This window comes from Chelonoidis abingdonii, chromosome 2 (assembly GCF_003597395.2).
Source record: "Chelonoidis abingdonii isolate Lonesome George chromosome 2, CheloAbing_2.0, whole genome shotgun sequence".
Taxonomy (NCBI): Eukaryota; Metazoa; Chordata; order Testudines; family Testudinidae; genus Chelonoidis; species Chelonoidis abingdonii.
Genome location: NC_133770.1, coordinates 123,314,174 through 123,326,742, shown reverse-complemented (window position 1 = coordinate 123,326,742; position 12,569 = coordinate 123,314,174). Strand labels below are relative to the sequence as shown.

General features: G+C 46.9%; 1 protein-coding gene across 1 annotated transcript in view; it reads left to right on the top strand.

Moving 5' to 3' along the window:
• TMEFF1 (transmembrane protein with EGF like and two follistatin like domains 1) overlaps window positions 1-12,569 on the top strand; it is a 246,248-nt gene that overhangs the window by 153,853 nt on the left and 79,826 nt on the right. Inside the window, exon 4 of the mRNA XM_032774982.2 lies at window positions 8,601-8,627. Within this exon, the coding sequence (XP_032630873.2) occupies window positions 8,601-8,627 (27 nt within the window). The remainder of the gene's footprint in view (window positions 1-8,600; window positions 8,628-12,569) is intronic.

Below are 12,569 nucleotides of genomic sequence, written 5' to 3'. Positions count from 1 at the left end.
AAAGCAAATAATATAGCTCTAGTAAATATATATTGTATTTTTTCAGTTTGTTTTATCTCTTTATGACACACTGCGCTGCAGTGAAGAATGACTCTCCTAAGACATCTTTTAATTTAAACTGGTGTTCTTCAGTTTGAAGTAATCAAACTCTTATTATGAATCCTGACTTTACCAGTTTTTACAGTTTGTGGGGGGGTTTTCTGTAGGTGATTCACAATAAGTGTAACTAGAAGTACATATATGAAAAGAACTCCTTATACACCTCTACCCCGATATAACATGACCCTATATAACACAAATTTGGATATAACCCGGTAAAGCAGTGCTCCAGGGGGGCTGGGCTGCGTACTCCGGCGGATCAAAGGAAGTTTGATATAACGTGGTTTCACCTATAGCGCAGTAAGATTTTTTGGCTCCCGAGGACAGCATTATATCAGGGTAGAGGTGTATCTGGTTTTCTCCTTACTAAACCAACAAAACAGCCTGGAAAATTCATTTATTTATTATTGATAGCTGACTGAGACACTGGTAGTTAAATTCTTATAAGCATCAAATACTGAAAATAAAATTAAAACAGCCCTTGTAAGAAAGCCAAATTGTTCTGTCCAGCCTATGAGGAAGATTTGCTCCAATGCAATGTCCCATTTTTATCATTAGGAAATAAATGGTTTGAGGGTAAACAATGGATGTTAGCTTTTCATCTTCTGACCATCTGTACTACTTTTCACAATCTATAATTAAGCGAAAAAAGCTGCTATAAGACACAAATTTGGATCAAATGATTGCAAAACTTTTCTAGGAATGTGTGCAACAGTGGACATTCCTGAGACATAGACTTGCAAGCCAGAGGTTAAAAACCTATTTTAGGCACCTGAGGTCCCCACAGCTGCTGGCAATTAGGCTTGTAAGCATTCCTTCAGAAATCTCCTGCTGGCATATAAAAATTAAGGGTAATTGCCAGCAGGTAGCAATGCTTCTGGAGGGTGGGGACACAGCAGTAAGAGGATTGAGTGTTGTTGCTGGGAGTTTGAGAAGACTAAATTAGCATACTTCTTAACAAACTTATTTTGTGTCCTGTTAACTGTGCAAACCTCACTCTGCTGACAGAGTAGCAGGAAGTAGAAGCTTCTTTGTTATTTGTACTAGAGTTGTGAGAGTGACCAACCTTTCTGTTCAGTAGCCAAACAAAAAAATTGAAAATTAATTTTGGATCAACCTGAAATTAATTTTTTTGGAATTTTTTTGCAAACCAAAAAAGTTCCAGGGGGAAAAACAAATTTCAGCTCATTTTGTGTGGCCCAAAATAAAACATTTAATTTTCTGTTCAAGGTTTTTTTATTTTTTACAAAAATTAATGAAATGGAAGTAAAATTCAAAATTAAAAGTTGTTCGGGATCAAAAAGAGGACACTTTTCATGTTGAAAACATCAAAACAAAACATTTAGACTATTTTTGGAAAGTGGGGGTGGTGTGAATTAGACACAAATTCACAAAATGTTTCCATCAATCTGAAACTGCATTTTTCGGGGGGGGGGGGAGAAGTTTTGTCCTAAAAAGTATCGCCCAGCTGTAGTTTGCACTGTGGCTTCTGCAAGCCTTCATTTGTGTGGCAGAATGAATTGGATTGTGTAATTTTCTTTTTCTTCTTAAAACACCAGTCCCTATGCTGATGACTGCTCTGACACTCAAGTATCAGGGGTTAGCCATGTTAGTCCATATCCACAAAAACAAGAAGTCTAGTGGCACCTTAAAGACTAACAGATTTATTTGGGCATAAGCTTTCGTGGGTAAAAAAACCTCACTTCTTCAGATGCGTGTTCAGATGCTCTGACACTCTTAGTATTACATGGAACTGTGATACTTCCAAAGGGTAAAAGGTGGAATTGCAGAGTTGTGACACAGCTAAAGAAAAAGTTAAAGGCCCTTGTTGAGTGCTGTGACAGATGGGCAATTCTAGTTGCTGGTAAGTAAACAGGAGCTCAGGGATAGAGGAGCCTGATGTTTGATGTCAAACTCTCCATACCTGGACCCAAATTTAACCTGGAGACATTTCTCCGGGCCTGGAGTAAGCTGCAGAAGGCATGCATGGCCCAATATACACTGGGCTATTCAGTTAGTTCCATGTTGTCTGGAAAAGCCCAGGTGAAATATAGGCAGCCACTGGGAATTGTGGGTGACTTGTAGAAAGCACCCAGTCTTGATTTTTCTCCTTTGGCCTTATTCAGGGGATCTATCAAAAACATTTCCAGGAACTTAACTGCCATTGAACATAAAACCTGGATGATGCTGATCATTTTATGGCAGACTATGTAGGAAAGTCTGAGTACTGGCCAGCACATGAAGGTAGCAAGCACAAACTAGTGGAAGAGAATTTAGTTTTGCCCCTAAACAGTTTATGGGAGAAACCAGTGATCTCTACAACTGGGACATACTTTTACTGTCCCTACACTTTTTGATCATTTGAGAGGTTCCTCTTCTGTCTATGTGGTTCCTCTTATTACAGCTGTTCTGTGGAGACCACACTGATAAATCCTGACTTGGTTGAAGATATGTGGAAAGAACAGGGCCCCACAGATGCTAATCAAGTGCCAACAGCCCCTTCCCCCACATCCCTCTCTGTTGGACACAGGTGCTGGTAGTTGCACTAAGCTTGCACCTATTCCTCTGTGACTTGGGCATTTGCCATCTTTGCTTGAGTGGGTCCAGAAATTGCTAACACAAAACCGTTACACACATGGAGCTGTTCATATCATTCACATGGCAGACCGCTGGGCAGGAGCTGGGACAGACCAGTGGGCCCCAGGGGGCTGGGAAACTTAAGGGAATTCAACAATGGTGAAAAACTGGCACAGTCCCCACCCCCTCCCACAGCGCAAGGCTGCTAACCCCACTAGTGGTGTACATAGAACTGAGATGCGCTAGCCTGGTGAGTTAGCGGCTTCTCTGGTGGCTGCTCAGTGTGAGCCTCCGTCCCAGTGGGGTTGTGTCTCCGCAGCCCCTCGGCCTTCACCTGCACTCAGGACACACACGAGCCTGAGGCCAAAGTGGTCACAACAGAACCAGTCTAGCTCTGTCTGTCACATGCCTTTCCCTCAGGCTGAAGCACACCCACACCCAGAGCAGCACAATCCTTCCTCCACAGAGCCCCTCTTCCACCAACATCCAAAATGGGGCTGCTCCCACTCACTCCATCCCCCACTCCCTCTATCACTTGTTCCCCCCAACCTCACTCATTTTTACTAGGCTGGGGCAGTGAATTGGAGTGTGGGGGTTGGGGGAGGGCTCCGGCTGGGGGTGCAGGCTCTGGTGTGGGAGTGGGAATGAGGGGTTTGGGGTGCAGGAGGGTGCTCCGGGCTGGGATTGATGGGTTCAGAAGGGGGTCAGGGTGCAGGCTCTGTGCGGCACTTACCTCAGGCAGCGCCCTGAAGCAGTGGCATGTCCTCCAACCAGCACTGCCCCTGCAGATTCCATTGGCTGTGGTTCCCAGCCAATGGGAGCTGCAGAACCGGCACCTGGGGTAGGAGCAGCATGCTGAGTCCCCTGACTGCCCCTATGCCTAGGAGCTGCTGGAGGGGGGACATGCCACTGCTTCTGGGAGCCACACAGAGCTACGGCAGACAGGGAGCCTGCCTTAGCCCCACTGTGCTGCCAGCTGGACTTTTAACGGCCCAGTCAGCAGCCGCCAGGGTCCCTTTTCGACCAGACGTTCCTGTCAAAAATTGGACACCTGGCAACCCTATCCTAGGTTCCTCACAGCTGTCATGAAAGTGTCTTGTTTCTTGGCCCTCTAGGCCATTGATCCTCCAGGACTTGGCTACTTGCATGTAGGTGCCATCTGACAGCTAATTACAGTATGTTGAGTTTGCAGTAAAGATTGTTCCTTTGCTTAGGAAAACTTGGCTCAGGCTCAGAACCTGGAACACTATCCCTCCATGCAGGCTTGGTTTAGCATGGTTGTCCTGCGGACTGTGGACAAGTACTCTAATACAGATTTCAGATATTGAAATCTGAAGTGTAATGGCATTGTAACTGTGGCAGTCCTGACCCAAATGGGAGTCATGAGGGTCACGGTATTGCCACCCTTACTTATGTATGGCTGCTGGTGGCAGCGCTGCCTTCAGAGCTGGATGTCTGGCCAGCAACTTCCACTCTTTGGCTGCTCAGCTCTGAAGGCAATGCAGGAAGTAAAAGTGCCAATACCGCAATGCCCGCTACAATAGCCAGATTTCACAAGGAAGACCAGATTTTATGGTCTCTGACACATTTTCACAGCCTTGAATTTGGTAGGGCCCTACTTATGAGCATTAAAAACTGGGTTGACAAACTGATCATGCCTAACCATCCTGATTGCTTTCTATGATGAGATAACTGGTTCTGTGGATATTGGGAAAGCAGTGGATGTGATATATCTTGACTTTAGCAAAGCTTTGGATATGGTCTCTCACATTATTCTTGACAGCAAGTTAAAAAAGTATGGAAGAATGGACTATAAGGTGGATAGAAAGCTGGCTAGATTGTTGGGCTCAACAGGTATTGATCAACAGCTTGATTTCTAGTTGATAGCCGGTAGCAGTTGGAGTGCCCCAGGGATCGGTCCTGGGGCTGGTTTTGTTCAACATCTTTATCAGTGATCTGGATGATGGGATAGACTGCACCCTCAGCAAGTTCGTAGATGACACTAAGCTGCAGGGAGAGGTAGATACGCTGCAGGGTCCAGAGTGACCTAGACAAATAGGAGGATTGGGCCAAAAGAAATCTGATGAGGTTCAACAAGGACAAGTGCAGAGTCCTGCACTTAGGAAGGAAGAATCTCATGAACTGCTACAGGCTGGGGACTGACTGGCTAAGCAGCAGTTCTGCAGAAAAGGACCTGGGGATTACAGTGGGTAAGAAGCTGGATATAGTTAGCAGTGTGCCCTTGTTGCCAGGAAGGCCAAAGGCATATTGGGCTGTATTATTAGGAGCAATGCCAGCAGATAGAGGGAAGTGATTTTTCCCTCTATTCAGCACTGGTGAGACCACACCAGGAGTATTGTGTCCAGTTTTGCCCCCCACATCCCCCCAGAAGGGAGTGGACAAATTGGGGAGAGTCCAGTAGAGAGCAACAATGATTAGGGGCCTGGGGCACATGGCTTACGAGGGGAGGCTGAGGGAACTGGGGTTATTTAGTCTGTGGAAGAGAAGAATGAGGGGGGATTTGACAGCAGCCTTCAACTACCTGAAGGGGAGTTCCAAAGAGGATGGAGCTCAGCTGCTCTCAGTGGTGGAAGATGACAGAACAAGAAGCAGTGGTCTCAAGTTGCAGTGGGGGAAGTCTAGGTTGGACATTAGGAAACACTATTTCACTAGGAGGGTGGTAAAACACTGGAATGGGTTACCTAGGGAGGTGGTGGAATCTCCATTCATAGAAGTTTTTAAGGCCTGGCTTGACGAAGCCTTGGCTGGGATGATTTAGTTGGGGTTGGTTTTGCTTTGAGCAGGGGATTGGACTAGATGACCTCCTGAGGTCTCTTCCAACCCTAATATTCTGTGATTCTATGAAAGGGAGAAACTGATCTACGCTATCATCCTCCCAAAACTCTTGAGGGTAAGAGACAATCTGTTTTATCTCTGAGCTTCAGGTACATAATCACGCTAATTTAGTCACTAGAGACGGAAGAGGAATTTTCATCCGCCAGACTGAGATGAAGAATCTAATCAGTAGCATTTAGCACAGTCTTCAGGAACCAACCACACTGAGACGAGCCCTAGAGCATGGAGAGCTCCTTGGCATTTTCTGGGAAGTATTGTTTAATTTATAATATTCCTGTTGCATCTCTGTAGGTACACTAATCAAATTCATAATACACATATGAAACAATTACCTTAAAACCTCCCAATCCACAGCCCTCACAAGTTCAAAAAGAAAACCCCCATCTTACTGAACTCATCCCCCCTGGAATGACCTTCATAAATAAATGACCCTTGCAGTGTAGCCTGAAAATAAGCAAATTTGGAATTTGTCAGACCAAATTCCAAAGATAGGAACTTGCCAATGAAAACACTCTGAGGCAGATCCTCTGCTGATGTAAATTGATTTCAAAGGATGTACACCAGCTGAGGATCAAAACTTCTCTGCATGCAGCTGGAGTGAAATCCCAAAGAATGGAGTCTTCCTCCCATGTCCACAGCATGCTAGCCGAGTTTCTACATCAGCCTCTAGGGTGGAGTGTCCTTCTCAGCAGCACATCCCAGCCTCCATGTAAGGGTGTCCCAGAGGTTTTGTCTGGTGTATTCACAAGGTTATGGAACCATTATGTCCCCACACCTTCCCTGCCTCGAAGTGCACCTACATGATTGTTTGAATAAAGCCCCAGAGAGTACAGAGGATGTTTGAATATTTTCCAGGGAGTTTCAACATCCTGTTCACGTGCGGCAGACTTCTAGAGTGCTGCTGCCTTTGGGGCTTTCTCTGCCTGGGGCAGGCATTGGGGAATGAGGGTTTGAAATAATTGTATAGATTATGAGAAGTAGCTACTGTAACACTGGAAGAATTGCAGCTGGAATCATTCAGATTTCTTCAGACTTAAACATTTTTTCATTTGACAGATTTTAGCAGCTTTTATGTCACAGGTACAGAATCAGTTCATCACATAATTTCACAATCCCAAGGACGCCCACGGGTTTAGCTCATGTATGCAGATGATGCCACCTTCAAATTTGTTAATTATGCAATGCTGCGCCATATGTTGCATTGTCTGTTCAATGATGCAACAGTTAAACATTACACAAGGGCTGTCTGCTTTTCAGGAAATTGGGTCATTATTGATGTCAAGAAAATACCAGACAGACATTTTCCTTATGTTATCCTATTAGTTTATTTAAACAATGAGACTCCAGCATGAGACTTGGCGTAGTGGTATGGAATTAAGAAGGGAAAATGTAGGTTGAATAGGAGGAAAATCTCCATTCTTGGCAACAGCTCCTGTGGTAAGAGGTTATTTTTAATGTGTGGAAGTGACCTAGTGCCATATACTTTTGCCCTGTAATTCTTGCATTGGAAGAAATAATTCTTACAAATATAGCAAATTAGAACAAGAATTTAACAAGCTGGGAGTCTTGCCCACATGCTCAGGGTTTAGCTGATTGCCATTTTGGGGATCAAAAAGGAATTTTCCTTCAGGGCAGAATGGCAGAGGCCCTGGGTTTTTTTCACCTTCCTCTTCAGTGTGGGGCACGGGTCACTTGCTGGAGGATTCTCTGTACCCTGAAGTCTTTAAACCATGATTTGAGAACTTCAGTAGCTCAGACATAGGTTAGGGGTTTGTTACAGGAGTGGGTGAGATTCTGTGACCTGCGTTGTGCAGGAGGTCAGACTAGATGATCCTAATGGTCCCTTCTGACCTTAAAGTCTCTGAGTCTATGAGTTTTCTGCCTTGAACTATGAGTTCCTGCCAGGAAGTAAGAACCCCTTTGGGTCTGGGTGTGTAGAATTAAACAGGGCTAACTCACCGGCCTACTCTATCCCCTGAGCAAGTATGCAGGGAGAGGTGGGAAATGAGTGGAGTTCTGGCTCTACTCCCCTCCTCACCTTCTGGAGTGGCTGAGCCAGTTGGTCAATTTACTGTGGGTATAGGCCAGCTGTAACTTTCTCTCCTCTTCCCCTTCCCTTCACCACAAGGAATAAGGAAATAGCAGAGAAGGACTGGTGGCTCAGAAGTGCATGTCTGAAGGCAGTGTGTCTTCATGGGAGTATCAACTCACAGTATAACTTGAATGTTGGCCATAATCCAACTCCTGTCCACACACAGAAATCTGTATCTTGAGTTAAGTGGTACTTTAAATTCAATCTGGTCTGTTGAGGGTATGCGTTGAAGCTTGAGTGCTGCTGATGCAGGAGCCAGTAATGAAATGGGATGCAGCTACAGGCCACAGTTTGAGTTAGCACAACTCATCAGCTGCTCATCCAATCAGTTTGTGTTACTGATCAAATCACTGGTGAGCTCCAGTATTCTTTCACAGTGTGGCCACTTCAGTTGGAGGCTAGTTAACACCGGGCTAGAATAGGTAAATCGAGTGAACTCTGCAATAAAGACATACCATGTCACAATGACTCCTGAGGCCACTTCTGGAATCATGCAATTTATGCACAATCCCTAGCCTAGGGCTTTGTTTAAGGTAAAAATGTAGCCGCTGTTAAATAGATTACAAAAGTCAAATTTGTAAATTATTAGTCTGTTTTTGTTTAACAACTTGGAATCTTTTATACTTTAAAAAGGACTTAAAAGCAATAAGAGAAACAAGCTAGGTGAAATAATGTATTTTATTGAACCATCTTCTGTTGGTGATGCACCTATGGACTACAAGCAATGTTTTTCAGCAACACATACAAAAACACTGCTGCTCTTAGAGCAAATTTACCTTGACAGATAGGAAAAAGAGTGTATGATAAGACTGGACAAATTCTAATAGTGATGTCTGATATGATGGGAGACATTGTTATTATACTTGGCTCCTGATGTGTAATACTTGTATAATGTTTTTGCAATGACAGGTTCTTGAATAAAGAGCTATTCCTGGGACAGTGTTGTGATTTTTTCCCCTTTTTGTTTCCTTATCAGATAATGGTTCTGGATCAGGAGAAGGGGGTAAGTACACAGTAACAATTGCACTTGTTTTCTGTTGTAGTACATTTGTGTGTGTACTTAAGTCTGTTTTCGGTAAAAGAACACTTTCATGTAAATTATGAAAAACAGATAATTTTTAAATTATTTCAACATGAAAACCCATTGTGGTGTTAGTAATACATCAAGGCTGTTCTACGGTGGTTTGTACCTATCCCACGATGACTTGCACAAACTGTTGCGTAATATCTATTTGCACCCAATCACATTTTTGGATCATTCCATTGCCTGCTTTGAACAGTTCTGCCCTGCCTGGAGGAAGTACATGTTTCATGAGGAGCTAGATGAGTCTGCAAAGTTTGTTATAGGCAAGTTATAGAGTTACAATGGTGCTTCTCTAGCATAGGCAAGATCTTAATTACAGTTGACCTAAAGCAGATTTGAACCAATGCTCTTGGGAGAAAAATCCCCTAAAGCAGTGGTTCTCAAAGCCGGTCCGCCGCTTGTTCAGGGAAAGCCCCTGGCGGTTCAGGCTGGTTTGTTTACCTGCCACGTCCGCAGGTTTGGCCAATCGCAGCTCCCACTGGTCGTGGTTTGCCAGTCCAGGCCAATGGGGGTTGCGGGAAGCAGCGGGGGCCGAGGGATGTGCAAACCGGCAAACAAACTGGCCCGGCCCACCAGGGGCTTTCCTTGAACAAGCGGCGGACCGGCTTTGAGAACCACTGCCCTAAAGCATCCAGCACCCCTATGTTGTTTAATATTTCAAAATATCTTTAATTACATTAAAAGTTGCTGTTTTGAAAAATGATTATTTACTTTGCTGTGTGACTAAACCCTAAAATTAACTCACAAGGAATCAGGAGCTCAAGCTTTTCTTTTCTATATACTGAGAGGGAACTGGGGCAATATTATCCTCTTCACCAACAGGTGACAATCATCACTCCATTGCACCAGTTCCCTTTTCTACTCTGCTTTGTTGGCTAGTTGCCTCAGCACCCTCTTGCATCTCCAATATGGAGTATACAGGTGATATTAATTCACCCCAAAGCTCCTGATTTTAACTTGGCTTTCAATTTTAGAAGAGCTTATATGTTGATAGGAATTCACTCTGATTTCACAGACATACGAAACAAATCTTCTTAAAATTTAGTTTAATTTTTAAAAGCATTTGGGTGGAAGATACCATATGATGACAGAATGATATAGTCTTGTTTCACTCTAGCTTTCATTGTAGCTGCTTAGCAGGCAGTTGCATTGTAGGAAAAGAAACTACAGAAAAAGATTAGGCTGGTCTTCAACATGTCATGTTATTTCTCCGTGTCTGACAAAGTGATGGAATCCATCCTTTCTTGAGTCACTGGAAAATGTTCTGGACAAGAATTTAAGAAAATTATCAAAAAAATTGATATTAAACTAAATCTGAGGTTGAGTACATATCAGTAATGTAAAGTAAAGCATTACATGGATATTGTAATAATCCTGAGAACAAATATTACAAACCTAGGCAATTCAGAGTTAAAGATAAACTTAAATCTGAATGTTAATGTTGTCCACAGTTCCAACACCCAAACAGCCTTAATTCTGTCCTGTAGTGACATCATGCAATGACCATAAAAAGGCTCCTTAGTTCTTCTTCGAGTGCTTGCTCATATCCATTCTAGTAGGTGTGCGCGCGCCGCGTGCACGTTCGTCGGATACTTTTTACCCTAGCAACACTAGGTGGGCTGGCTGGGCGCCCCCTGCAGTGGCGCCACCATGGCGGCTGATATATAGCCCTGCCGGCCCAACCGCTCCTCAGTTCCTTCTTCCGCCCGTGTCGGTCGGAACTGTGGAGCTCAGCTTATCTGTCTCACACTCCCTAGCATTCACTCTTTCTTTGAATCTGATATGTTAATCTTTAAAAATAGTTTAGTAGATATTTGTTGTAGTTTGTAAATTAGTTGTAGGGATCGCGGGTTAGCCCGTCCCCTACCCCGGACCGGCCATCCCGGTCGCCGGGCTCAAAACGTGGCTGGCCTGTCGGCCCGATGCCCACAGGCGATCGCGACGATTCCTGTCTAAAGTGTCTGGGACTCCCACTGACAGACAGATGTAAAATTGCAAGGCATTCAGCCCCGAACCCGAAAGAGAGGGACGTTCGCCTTAAACAGTTATCATGGAGGCAGCACTCCTCCACCGTCCGCGGCACCGCCAGCGGCACCGGAAACAAGCGCCTCCTCGCACCGCACCTCCGCCCACTAAAAAGACTCTCACCAGTCTCCGCTTCCAACTCCTGGTCGCACCATCTCCGCTCTCGAAGCCAAGAAGCATAAGCCTCCTGCGGCCGCTACACCAGCCCCGCGGTCAGAGCGCTTGCCGTCAACAGACTGCCGGCACCGATCCTGCCGTGGCATCGAGGTCTGTCGCACCGTTTTCCGGCCCGGACAGGGCCGTCGAGTCCGGTGCCTATTGGCTCCCCGGCGCATGCCGCGGTTGAGCTCATTGTGCTTCAACCTCGGGACTTTCTCGGCCGCACGGACCTTATGCGATGACGGAGCCTGAGCCGCCTCGACCCCGCACGCCGGTGCGGGTCCCACAATCTCTAGGCAACCGGCTCTCGTGAGACCTTTCTCACCCCGCATCGTGGACTTCGTTCCAGATCGAGATCTCGCGAGACGCTCTCGGTCTCACCATCGCTCCGGATCCCTGCGGCGCCGCTCGCAGTCCCGGTACGTTCCCCTTCACAGGTACCGGACGTACTCCGGGTACCGCTCACGTCCCGATCGCGTCGCCGCTTTTACCGGCGCCGTTCTCGATTCGGCACCGTTCCCGGCACCGCACGTCACGGAGCCGGTCCGGCATAGGAGTCCCGCACCGATTGACCCCAGGCACCGCAGGTCTCGGAGCCGATCTCGGACGGCGCTCCCGGCACCGGTCCATCTCCCGGCACCGAGCTGGTAGTAGATCCCGGTCTCATTCACGGCACGGCGGGACTCCAAATACCGTCCACGCACCACGTGCAGTGACTCACCTGGCCGTAGAGACTATCGTCTCCCACTCTCGTCCACCGTGGCCAACCCGCCAGCCATCCGTTTCCTCCAGTGGACTCGGTCTTATGGGGATTCGGATGCTCAAGCCCTCAGCAGTGGCCTTTTGGACTCCGTGGCGTACCATCAGAGCCAGGCCACCAGCCTCCGCCTCGCTCCTTGCCTTGACCGAGGGGACCCGGATCCACGTAGCAGACCACCGGACACTATGGAACAGGCGCACCTCACCCTGATCAAGCCGCAGATGCCCCACCGGGACCAAGGTCCTTCAAGACCTTTGGTCCGGGACATCTCGCTCTCTTCCGCGACGAGCGTGGCGGGAACATCCACATCAGGGCCACCGCCTATCGACCTCAGGGCGCACCAGACCTTCTACGGCGGGTTGCTCTGAACATAAACTGCCATGGAGGAGTCCCCGAGGGGACGACCCGGATCATATCGTCTCAGCGGATGCCCCGACCCACGTAGCGCTCCCCTTATTCGTACCATCCAGGCGCGGATACCAGTGTGACCCGGCTTCGTGCTGCCCACGGAAAGGGGTTGAGCGCAATAATGGTCCCTCCACAGGGTACGAGTACCTGTATGTTCATCCTCGCGTGCGGTGTGGTGTGCCAGGTCAGTCAACGAGCGAGAGCGGCACGGTCAGCAGCACCTGCGCCCAAGTCTAGAGAGGCAAGGCGAATGGACCTCTGGGCAGAAGATTTACTCTGCTGGGGCCTCCACTCCGAATTCGCCAATCAACAGGCCCTACTGAGCTTACAGTTTACACTTGGGATCAGTGAGAATTTTGACCTTCTCCCACAGGACTCTCGCAAGAGTTCTCGGCGCTCATGCAGGAGGGTAAGAGGTGGCCGCCCTCCCTTCAGGCCTCTATAGATGCGGCAGACTCGGAGCTGAAACTCTCGCATCAGGTCGCTATGAGGCATTCAGCTGCAAGCGT